General features: G+C 44.8%; 1 protein-coding gene across 1 annotated transcript in view; it reads left to right on the forward strand.

Annotated features, from left to right (window-relative positions):
• Positions 1-13,163, forward strand: part of LOC115182955 (nuclear pore complex protein Nup107) — a 29,514-nt gene that overhangs the window by 7,472 nt on the left and 8,879 nt on the right. The window contains exons 9-17 of the mRNA XM_029744312.1: positions 122-193; positions 1,877-1,965; positions 2,054-2,132; positions 2,760-2,873; positions 3,008-3,098; positions 5,992-6,131; positions 7,546-7,691; positions 8,334-8,382; positions 12,689-12,758. Coding sequence (XP_029600172.1) covers positions 122-193; positions 1,877-1,965; positions 2,054-2,132; positions 2,760-2,873; positions 3,008-3,098; positions 5,992-6,131; positions 7,546-7,691; positions 8,334-8,382; positions 12,689-12,758 — 850 coding nt within the window. The remainder of the gene's footprint in view (positions 1-121; positions 194-1,876; positions 1,966-2,053; positions 2,133-2,759; positions 2,874-3,007; positions 3,099-5,991; positions 6,132-7,545; positions 7,692-8,333; positions 8,383-12,688; positions 12,759-13,163) is intronic.

Consider the following 13,163-nt stretch of genomic DNA (forward strand, 5'->3'; position numbering starts at 1 on the left):
CACCTCTAGAACTATGATGTCATTAGGGAACTACAGGTGTTTCTTGCTGTGTGATGGAGAGACGGAGAAGGAAATGGGAGTAAGCTTCCTGTCTCCTGTGTGTGTGACCATCTCTCCTCAGGCTCCCGGTGTTAGTGAGAAGGTGGTGATGGAACAACTCTTCCAGAGAGATGCTGTAGTACGCCAGAGTCAGGTTAGTCTCTCTCTCTCTCACACACATACACATACAGTACCAGTCAACATTTTCTACATTGTAGAATAATAGTGACAACATCAAAACTAGGAAATAACACATATGGAATCATGTAGTAACCCCAAAAAAGTGTTAAACAAATCAAAATCTATTTTAGATTCTTCAAAGTAGCCACCTTTTGCCTTGATGACAGCTTTGCACACTCTTGGCATTCTCTCAACCAGCATCACCTGGAATGCCTTTCCAACAGTCTTGAAGGAGTTCCCACATATGCCGAGCACTTGTTGGTTGAGGTCGGGTGATTGTGGAGGCCAGGTCATCTGATGCAGGACTCCATCACTTTCCTTCTTGGCCAAATAGCCCTTACACAGCCTGGATGTGTGTTGGGTCATTGTCCTGTTGAAAAACAAATGATAGTCCCACTAAGCGCAACCAGATGGGATGGCGTATCACTGCAGAATGCTGTGGTAGCCATGCTGGTTAAGTGTGCCTTGAATTCTAAATAGATCAGTGTCACCAGCAAAGCACCATCACACCTCCTCCTCCATGCTTCACGGTGGAAACCACATATGCGGAGATCCGTTCACCTACTCTGCATCTCACAAAGACACAGCGGTTGGAACCAAAAATCTAAAATTTGGACTCATCAGACCAAAGGACAGATTTCCACCAGTCTAATGTCCAATGCTCGTGGTTCTTGGCACAAGCAAGTCCTTACTTCTTATTGGTGTCCTTTAGTAGTGGTTTCTTTGCAGCAATTCGACCATGAAGGCCTGATTCACACAGTCTCCTCTGAACAGTTAATGTTGAGATGTGTCTGTTACTTGAACTCTGTGAAGCATTTATTTGGGCTGCAATTTCTGAGGCTGGTAACTCTAATGAACTTATCCTCTGCAGCAGAGGTAACTCTGGGTCTCCCTTTCCTGTGGCGGTCCTCATGAGAGCCAGTTTCATCATAGCGCTTGATGGTTTTTGTGACTGCACATGAAGAAACTTTCAAAGTTCTTGAAGTTTTCCTGATTGACTGACCTTCATGTCTTAGTAATGAGGGACTGTAGTTTCTCTTTGCTTATTTGAGCTGTTCTTGCCGTAATATGGACTTGGTCTGTTACCAAATAGGGCTATCTTCTGCATACCACCCCTACCTTGTCACAACACAACTGATTGGCTCAAATGCATTAAGAAGGAAAGAAATTCCACAAATGAACTTTTAACAAGGCACACCTGTTAATTGAAATGTATTCCAGGTGACTACCTCATGAAGCTGGTTGAGAGAATACCAAGAGTGTTTAAAGCTGTCATCAAGGCAAAGGGTGGCTACTTTGAAGAATCTGTTTTGTTGAAAGCTTTTTTTGGTTACTACATGATTCCATATGTGTTATTTCATAGTTTTGACGTCTTCACTATTATTCTACAATGTAGAAAAGAGTAAAAAATAAAGAAAAACCCTGGAATGAGTAGGTGTGTCCAAACTTTTGACTGGTACTGTATATACACAAAACACACACACACACCACCTCCCCTATTATCTGTCTCTAGTGGTACAGTCCTGTTTAGTCTGATGCATGGATGGATGGTTGTAATCCCCTGTCTGTCTCTAGTGGTACAGTCCTGTTTGGTCTGATTGATGGTTGTAATAGAGACATACAGTTTTACATAATCGTTTCACCTCCTCTCTCTTAGCTGGTTGTGGATTGGTTAGAGAGTATCGCCAAAGATGAAATCGGGGACTTCTCTGACAACATTGAATACTATGCCAAGTCTGTCTACTGGTAAGTAGCTGGAGTCATTTGAGAGACAAGCACTTGTATGTCGTTAGGAAGACCATGTTCCTTGGCTAATATTCTGTTTGACTTTCAGGGAGAATACCCTTCATGTTCTGAAACTGAGGAGAAACACATCCAGCACAGGATTCACTGTTCCCCTGGTTACTGAGCTGGTAAGAGGGACTTTTAGGCCTACTCTTCACAGGCTACAATGTTCCCCTGGTTACTGAGCTGGTAAGAGGGACTTTTAGGCCTACTCTTCACAGGCTACAATGTTCCCCTGGTTACTGAGCTGGTAAGAGGGACTTTTAGGTCTATTCTTCACAGGCTACAATGTTCCCCTGGTTACTGAGCTGGTAAGAGGGACTTTTAGGTCTATTCTTCACAGGCTACAATGTTCCCCTGGTTACTGAGCTGGTAAGAGGGACTTTTAGGCCTATTCTTCACAGGCTACAATGTTCCCCTGGTTACTGAGTTGGTAAGAGGGACTTTTAGGCCTACTCTTCACAGGCTACAATGTTCCCCTGGTTACTGAGTTGGTAAGAGGGACTTTTAGGCCTACTCTTCACAGGCTACAATGTTCCCCTGGTTACTGAGCTGGTAAGAGGGACTTTTAGGCCTACTCTTCACAGGCTACAATGTTCCCTTGGTTACTGAGCTGGTAAGAGGGACTTTTAGGCCTACTCTTCACAGTCTAGCTCTCTCTCTCACACACACACTCTCCTACATACACATTCTCTTATGCCATGATAGGTAATACATGGTTTTACTTAGAACATAAAGTAAGTGTGTGTCTGTAGGACCCTGACGCCCCCGTCAGACAGAGACGTCCTCTGGCAGACCTGGACAGAGAGGATGATGCCAGACTGCTGAAGTACCTGTTCACCCTCCTCCGAGCGGGCATGACTGACGAGGTGAGAAACAGGCACCGTTTTGTTCCCTGTATAGCTAATAGGGTGGCGTTTTCAGACTGATCTCAGTACAGCGCCACCTGGTGGATAGGAGGGTTATACTGAACTGGTTTCTAGTGACGTGTGGTTGTGTGCAGGCCCAGAGGCTGTGTAAGCGCTGTGGCCAGGCATGGAGAGCTGCTACTCTGGAGGGGTGGAAGCTGTACCACGACCCCAACATCAACGGAGGTCAGTTCTCTCACCAACAGATGTACAACACCAAGTGGCCGTCAGGACATTTGGTCAGTCGGTGATTGTCATGTAAATAGCTGCAGGTCTCACGGTAATTGACCGTTAATTAACATAAAACACATTTAGCATCTCCTGACTTCCACACACAGCCTACAAGACACTGATGCTGACCTTTGGAACATCTACATTTTAAAAAGTGTAATAAATCCTGACGATAGAGTGCTGAGTACCAGGCAGTTAACAAGTTTGGTAGACTACTAATGACCAGCGAGTTTGGTAGACGACCAATGACCAGCAAGTTTGGTAGAGTCGCTCTGGATAAGAGCGTCTGCTAAATGACTTAAATGTAAATGTAAATGTAGACGACCAATGACCAGCAAGTTTGGTAGACGACCAATGACCAGCAAGTTTGGTAGACGACCAATGACCAGCAAGTTTGGTAGACGACCAATGACCAGCAAGTTTGGTAGACGACCAATGACCAGCAAGTTTGGTAGACTACCAATGACCAGCAAGTTTGGTAGACTACCAATGACCAGCAAGTTTGGTAGACTACCAATGACCAGCAAGTTTGGTAGACTACCAATGACCAGCAAGTTTGGTAGACTACCAATGACCAGCAAGTTTGGTAGACTGCCAATGACCAGCGGGTTTGGTAGACTGCCAATATGACCAGCGGGTTTGGTAGACTGCCAATATGACCAGCGGGTTTGGTAGACTGCCAATATGACCAGCGGGTTTGGTAGACTGCCAATATGACCAGCGGGTTTGGTAGACTGCCAATATGACCAGCGGGTTTGGTAGACTGCCAATATGACCAGCGGGTTTGGTAGACTGCCAATATGACCAGCGGGTTTGGTAGACTGCCAATATGACCAGCGGGTTTGGTAGACTGCCAATATGACCAGCGGGTTTGGTAGACTGCCAATATGACCAGCGGGTTTGGTAGACTGCCAATATGACCAGCGGGTTTGGTAGACTGCCAATATGACCAGCGGGTTTGGTAGACTGCCAATATGACCAGGGGTTTGGTAGACTGCCAATATGACCAGCGGGTTTGGTAGACTGCCAATATGACCAGCGGGTTTGGTAGACTGCCAATATGACCAGCGGGTTTGGTAGACTGCCAATATGACCAGCGGGTTTGGTAGACTGCCAATATGACCAGCGGGTTTGGTAGACTGCCAATATGACCAGCGGGTTTGGGTAGACTGCCAATATGACCAGCGGGTTTGGTAGACTGCCACTATGACCAGCGGGTTTGGTAGACTGCCAATATGACCAGCGGGTTTGGTAGACTGCCAATATGACCAGCGGGTTTGGTAGACTGCCAATATGACCAGCGGGTTTGGTAGACTGCCAATATGACCAGCGGGTTTGGTAGACTGCCAATATGACCAGCGGGTTTGGTAGACTGCCAATGACCAGCGGGTTTGGTAGACTGCCAATATGACCAGCGGGTTTGGTAGACTGCCAATATGACCAGCGGGTTTGGTAGACTGCCAATATGACCAGCGGGTTTGGTAGACTGCCAATATGACCAGCGGGTTTGGTAGACTGCCAATATGACCAGCGGGTTTGGTAGACTGCCAATATGACCAGCGGGTTTGGTAGACTGCCAATATGACCAGCGGGTTGGTAGACGCATATGACCCAGCGGGTTTGGTAGACTGCCAATATGACCAGCGGGTTTTGGTAGACTGCCAATATGACCAGCGGGTTTGGTAGACTGCCAATATGACCAGCGGGTTTGGTAGACTGCCAATATGACCAGCGGGTTTGGTAGACTGCCAATATGACCAGCGGGTTTGGTAGACTGCCAATATGACCAGCGGGTTTGGTAGACTGCCAATATGACCAGCGGGTTTGGTAGACTGCCAATATGACCAGCGGGGGTTGGTAGACTGCCAATATGACCAGCGGGTTTGGTAGACTGCCAATATGACCAGCGGGTTTGGTAGACTGCCAATATGACCAGCGGGTTTGGTAGACTGCCAATATGACAGCGGGTTTGGTAGACTGCCAATATGACCAGCGGTTTGGTAGACTGCCAATATGACCAGCGGGTTTGGTAGACTGCCAATATGACCAGCGGGTTTGGTAGACTGCCAATATGACCAGCGGGTTTGGTTAGACTGCCAATATGACCAGCGGGTTTGGTAGACTGCCAATATGACCAGCGGGTTGGTAGACTGCCAATATGACCAGCGGGTTTGGTTAGGACTGCCAATATGACCAGCGGGTTTGGTAGACTGCCAATATGACCAGCGGGTTTGGTAGACTGCCAATATGACCAGCGGGTTGGTTAAGACTGCCAATATGACCAGCGGGTTTGGTAGACTGCCAATATGACCAGCGGGTTTGGTAGACTGCCAATATGACCAGCGGGTTTGGTAGACTGCCAATATGACCAGCGGGTTTGGTAGACTGCCAATATGACCAGCGGGTTTGGTAGACTGCCAATATGACCAGCGGGTTTGGTAGACTGCCAATATGACCAGCGGGTTTGGTAGACTGCCAATATGACCAGCGGGTTTGGTAGACTGCCAATATGACCAGCGGGTTTGGTAGACTGCCAATGACCAGCGGGTTTGGTAGACTGCCAATGACCAGCGGGTTTGGTAGACTGCCAATGACCAGCGGGTTTGGTAGACTGCCAATATGACCAGCGGGTTTGGTAGACTACCAATGACCAGCGGGTTTGGTAGACTGCCAATGACCATCAGCAGCATCAGAGCTTAGAGAAGTTTAGTTACCGTGACTAAACGTTCAAGTGGAATTTGACTGCGGTCATGACTGGTGACTGCCGGTGTGGCGGTAATACGGTCACCATAACAGCCCTAAACACACATCCCTATGAATGGTCTGTAATGGAACTGTGTGTGTCCAGGCGGTGCAGAGCTGCTACCGGTGGAGGGGAACCCTCAGCGCTGTGTATGGAAGGTGTGCTGCTGGAGGATGGCTGATAATGAACACTTCAGCAGATATGAGAGAGCCATCTACGCTGTTCTGAGTGGGAACCTCAAACGGGTATGTTGTGTGGTCATCTCCATGAGCCCTCTCTCTTTCTGTAGCACTTGTATAGAGGAGGAGGATGGGGGGGGTCAGGTGGAGGAGGATGGGGGGGGGTCAGGTGGAGGAGGATGGGGGGGGTCAGGTGGAGGAGGATGGGGGGGGGTCAGGTGGAGGAGGATGGGGGGGGGTCAGGTGGAGGAGGATGGGGGGGGGTCAGGTGGAGGAGGATGGGGGGTCAGGTGGAGGAGGATGGGGGGGGTCAGGTGGAGGAGGAGGATGGGGGGGGGTCAGGTGGAGGAGGAGGATGGGGGGGGTCAGGTGGAGGGTCAGGTGGAGGAGGAGGATGGGGGGGAGTCAGGTGGAGGTGGAGGATGGGGGGGGGTGTCATGGAAAGTGAAACGCATTGTCAAAGTAAACGTCTAACAACAATGTTCACATAAGAGAGGACTATAGTAGAGTGGTAGTAGACAGGACTATAGTAGAGTGGTAGTAGACAGGACTATAGTAGAGTGGTAGTAGACAGGACTATAGTAGAGTGGTAGTAGACAGGACTACAGTAGCGTGGTAGTAGACAGGACTATAGTAGAGTGGTGGTAGACAGGACTATAGTAGCGTGGTAGTAGACAGGACTATAGTAGAGTGGTAGTAGACAGGATTATAGTAGTGGTAGAGAGGACTATAGTAGAGTGGTAGTAGACAGGACTATAGTAGAGTGGTAGTAGACAGGACTATAGTAGAGTGGTGGTAGACAGGACTATAGTAGAGTGGTAGTAGACAGGACTATAGTAGAGTGGTAGTAGACAGGACTATAGTAGAGTGGTAGTAGACAGGACTATAGTAGGGTGGTAGTAGACAGGACTATAGTAGAGTGGTAGTAGACAGGACTATAGTAGCGTGGTAATAGACAGGACTATAGTAGAGTGGTGGTAGACAGGACTATAGTAGAGTGGTAGTAGACAGGACTATAGTAGAGTGGTGGTAGACAGGACTATAGTAGAGTGGTAGTAGACAGGACTATAGTAGAGTGGTGGTAGACAGGACTATAGTAGAGTGGTGGTAGACAGGACTATAGTAGAGTGGTGGTAGACAGGACTATAGTAGAGTGGTAGTAGACAGGACTATAGTAGAGTGGTAGTAGACAGGACTATAGTAGAGTGGTAGTAGACAGGACTATAGTAGAGTGGTAGTAGACAGGACTATAGTAGAGTGGTAGTAGACAGGACTATTGTAGAGTGGTAGTAGACAGGACTATAGTAGAGTGGTAGTAGACAGGACTATAGTAGAGTGGTAGTAGACAGGACTATAGTAGAGTGGTAGTAGACAGGACTATAGTAGAGTGGTAATAGTGATTTGTCTCCCTGTCTCTCTCCTCTAGCTGGACTATAGTAGAGTGGTAATAGTGATTTGTCTCCCTGTCTCTCTCCTCTAGCTGCTCCCAGTGTGTGAGTCGTGGGAGGACAGTGTATGGGCCTACTTCAGGGTCCTGGTAGACTCTCTGGTGGAACAGGAGGTCCGGTCCTCAGGAATGGGCAGCGAGGAGCTGGAGGAGCTGCCACGAGAATACCTGGAGGCCAAGTAAGATCCCCAGCCTCTAGAAGGTAGCCTTACCCAGGGACAATACTCTTTAGTGGGCAGCCCTGCCTAGAGAATACATTCTCTAGTAGAGAATACCTGGACACCAAGTAAGATCCCATTTAGGAGAGAATACCTGGACACCAAGTAAGATCCCACCTAGTAGAGAATACCTGGAGTCCAAGTAAGATCTCCTCTAGTAGAGAATACCTGGAGGCCAAGTAAGATCCCATCTAGTGGAGAATACCTGGAGGCCAAGTAAGATCCCATCTAGTGGAGAATACCTGGAGGCCAAGTAAGATCCCATCTAGTGGAGAATACCTGGAGGCCAAGTAAGATCCCATCTAGTGGAGAATACCTGGAGGCCAAGTAAGATCCCATCTAGTGGAGAATACCTGGAGGCCAAGTAAGATCCCATCTAGTGGAGAATACCTGGAGGCCAAGTAAGATCCCCAGCCTGTAGTAGGAAGTCTTACCCAGGGACCATACCCTTTAGTGGGTAGCCCTGCCTACAAAATACAGCCTCTGGTAGAAAATGCCTGGAGTCCAAGTAAAATCCCCAGCCTCTAGTGGAGGGTTGAGGATCAGGAACCTAACCTAACATTTCTAAATGCAAATTGTATCATGTCTCCCTTTTCTCTCCAGCTGGACACTAGAGAAGGTGTTTGAGGAGCTGCTGGCAACAGAGTCAAAGGTCAGCATCTGTTTGTCTGCTTTATCAAACTAGCTGTGTGTGTCTACATCGTACCAGTCTACTATCTACATCGTACCAGTCTACTATCTATCTACATCATACCAGTCTACTATCTATCTACATCATACCAGTCTACTATCTACGTCGTACCAGTCTACTATCTACATCATACCAGTCTACTATCTATCTACATCATACCAGTCTACTATCTATCTACATCATGCCAGTCTACTATCTATCTACATCATACCAGTCTACTATCTATCTACATCATACCAGTCTACTATCTATCTACGTCATACCAGTCTACTATCTATCTACATCATACCAGTCTACTATCTATCTACATCATACCAGTCTACTATCTATCTACATCATACCAGTCTACTATCTATCTACATCATACCAGTCTACTATCTATCTACATCATACCAGTCTACTATCTATCTACATTATACCAGTCTACTATCTATCTACATTATACCAGTCTACTATCTATCTACATCATACCAGTCTACTATCTATCTACATCGTACCAGTCTACTATCTACATCGTACCAGTCTACTATCTACATCATACCAGTCTACTATCTATCTACATCATACCAGTCTACTATCTATCTACGTCATACCAGTCTACTATCTATCTACGTCATACCAGTCTACTATCTATCTACGTCATACCAGTCTACTATCTACATCGTACCAGTCTACTATCTACATCATACCAGTCTACTATCTACATCATACCAGTCTACTATCTACATCATACCAGTCTACTATCTATCTACGTCATACCAGTCTACTATCTACATCATACCAGTCTACTATCTATCTACATCATACCAGTCTACTATCTATCTACATCATACCAGTCTACTATCTATCTACATCATACCAGTCTACTATCTATCTACGTCATACCAGTCTACTATCTACATCGTACCAGTCTACTATCTACATCGTACCAGTCTACTATCTACATCATACCAGTCTACTATCTACATCATACCAGTCTACTATCTACATCATACCAGTCTACTATCTATCTACGTCATACCAGTCTACTATCTACATCATACCAGTCTACTAGCTATCTACATCATACCAGTCTACTATCTATCTACATCATACCAGTCTACTATCTATCTACATCATACCAGTCCTACTATCTATCTACATCATACCAGTCTACTATCTATCTACATCATACCAGTCTACTATCTACATCATACCAGTCTACTATCTACATCGTACCAGTCTACTATCTACATCATACCAGTCTACTATCTATCTACATCATACCAGTCTACTATCTACACCATACCAGTCTACTATCTATCTACATCATACCAGTCTACTATCTATCTACATCATACCAGTCTACTATCTATCTACATCATACCAGTCTACTATCTATCTACATCATACCAGTCTACTATCTATCTACATCATACCGGTCTACTATCTATCTACATCATACCAGTCTACTATCTATCTACATCATACCAGTCTACTATCTACATCGTACCAGTCTACTATCTACATCATACCAGTCTACTATCTACACCATACCAGTCTACTATCTACATCATACCAGTCTACTATCTATCTACATCATACCAGTCTACTATCTATCTACATCATACCGGTCTACTATCTATCTACATCATACCAGTCTACTATCTACATCGTACCAGTCTACTATCTACATCGTACCAGTCTACTATCTACATCATACCAGTCTACTATCTATCTACATCATACCAGTCTACTATCTATCTACATCATACCAGTCTACTATCTATCTACATCATACCAGTCTACTATCTACATCATACCAGTCTACTATCTATCTACATCATACCAGTCTACTATCTATCTACATCATACCGTCTACTATCTACATCATACCAGTCTACTATCTACATCATACCAGTCTACTATCTATCTACATCATACCAGTCTACTACTATCTATCTACCTCTACCATCTAAGCTACACATAACAGTCTTACTATCTATCATCATACCAGTCGACTATCTCTCACATTACGTACTATCTCTCTCGACAGTCTACTATATACATCATACTAGTTCCTACTATCTATCTACAATCATACCAGTCTACTATCTACTACATCATACCAGTCTACTATCTATCTACATCGACCAGTCTACTATTCTAATCTACTATCTACATCTACCAGTCTACTATCTATCTACATCATACAGTCTATCTATCTACATCATACCAGTCTCCTATCTATCTACATCATACCAGTCTACTATCTATCTACATCATACCAGTCTACTATCTATCTACATCATACCAGTCTACTATCTATCTACACCATACCAGTCTACTATCTATCTACGTCATACCAGTCTACTATCTATCTACGTCATACCAGTCTACTATCTATCTACGTCATACCAGTCTACTATCTATCTACGTCATACCAGTCTACTATCTATCTACATCATACCAGTCTACTATCTATCTACATCATACCAGTCTACTATCTATCTACATCATACCAGTCTACTATCTATCTACATCATACCAGTCTACTATCTACATCATACCAGTCTACTATCTACATCATACCAGTCTACTATCTACATCGTACCAGTCTACTATCTACATCATACCAGTCTACTATCTATCTACATCATACCAGTCTACTATCTACATCATACCAGTCTACTATCTATCTACATCATACCAGTCTACTATCTATCTACATCATACCAGTCTACTATCTACATCATACCAGTCTACTATCTATCTACATCATACCAGTCTACTATCTATCTACATCATACCAGTCTACTATCTATCTACGTCATACCAGTCTACTATCTATCTACATCATACCAGTCTACTATCTATCTACATCATACCAGTCTACTATCTATCTACATCATACCAGTCTACTATCTATCTACATCATACCAGTCTACTATCTATCTACATCATACCAGTCTACTATCTATCTACATCATACCAGTCTACTATCTATCTACATCATACCAGTCTACTATCTATCTACATCATACCAGTCTACTATCTATCTACATCATACCAGTCTACTATCTATCTACATCATACCAGTCTACTATCTATCTACATCATACCAGTCTACTATCTATCTACATCATACCAGTCTACTATCTATCTACATCATACCAGTCTACTATCTATCTACATCATACCAGTCTACTATCTACATCATACCAGTCTACTATCTATCTACATCATACCAGTCTACTATCTACATCGTACCAGTCTACTATCTACATCATACCAGTCTACTATCTATCTACATCATACTAGTCTACTATCTATCTACATCATACCAGTCTACTATCTATCTATATTATACCAGTCTACTATCTATCTACATTATACCAGTCTACTATCTACATCATACCAGTCTACTATATTATACCAGTCTACTATCTATCTACATTATACCAGTCTACTATCTACATCATACCAGTCTACTATCTACATCATACCAGTCTACTATCTACATCGTACCAGTCTACTATCTATCTACATCATACCGGTCTACTATCTATCTACATCATACCGGTCTACTATCTATCTACATCATACCAGTCTACTATCTATCTACATCGTACCAGTCTACTATCTATCTACATCGTACCAGTCTACTATCTATCTACATCATACCAGTCTACTATCTATCTACATCATACCAGTCTACTATCTACATCGTACCAGTCTACTATCTACATCGTACCAGTCTACTATCTATCTACATCATACCAGTCTACTATCTATCTACGTCATACCAGTCTACTATCTATCTACGTCATACCAGTCTACTATCTACATCATACCAGTCTACTATCTATCTACGTCATACCAGTCTACTATCTACGTCATACCAGTCTACTATCTATCTACGTCATACCAGTCTACTATCTACATCATACCAGTCTACTATCTATCTACATCGTACCAGTCTACTATCTACATCGTACCAGTCTACTATCTATCTACATCATACCGGTCTACTGGCTGTCTCCGTCGCGCCGGTCTACTGGCTGTCTCCGTCGCGCCGGTCTACTGGCTGTCTCCGTCGCGCCGGTCTACTGGCTGTCTCCGTCGCGCCGGTCTACTGGCTGTCTCCGTCGCGCCGGTCTACTGGCTGTCTCCGTCGCGCCGGTCTACTGGCTGTCTCCGTCGCGCCGGTCTACTGGCTGTCTCCGGTCTTAGGGACTCCCATAGTCCTGTGAAAGACACTGAATTTCTCCTTCCCTCTTCTCCACAGAAAGTCCTGGAAGAGACTAAAGAACATTACCACATTATCCAGAAGTTAGTCATCCTGGGTGACCTGGACGGTGAGTCTGTTATTAACCTGTAACTAGCTGTCTAGTGTTTCCTGGCTGACCTGGACGGTGAGTCTGTTATTAACCTGTAACTAGCTGTCTAGTGTTTCCTGGGTGACCTGGACGGTGAGTCTGTTATTAACCTGTAACTAGCTGTCTAGTGTTTCCTGGGTGACCTGGACGGTGAGTCTGTTATTAACCTGTAACTAGCTGTCTAGTGTTTCCTGGGTGACCTGGACGGTGAGTCTGTTATTAACCTGTAACTAGCTGTCTAGTGTTTCCTGGGTGACCTGGACGGTGAGTCTGTTATTAACCTGTAACTAGCTGTCTAGTGTTTCCTGGGTGACCTGGACGGTGAGTCTGTTATTAACCTGTAACTAGCTGTCTAGTGTTTCCTGGGTGACCTGGACGGTGAGT

The sequence above is a fragment of the Salmo trutta genome, unplaced genomic scaffold (genome assembly GCF_901001165.1).
Source record: "Salmo trutta unplaced genomic scaffold, fSalTru1.1, whole genome shotgun sequence".
Lineage (NCBI taxonomy): Eukaryota > Metazoa > Chordata > Actinopteri > Salmoniformes > Salmonidae > Salmo > Salmo trutta.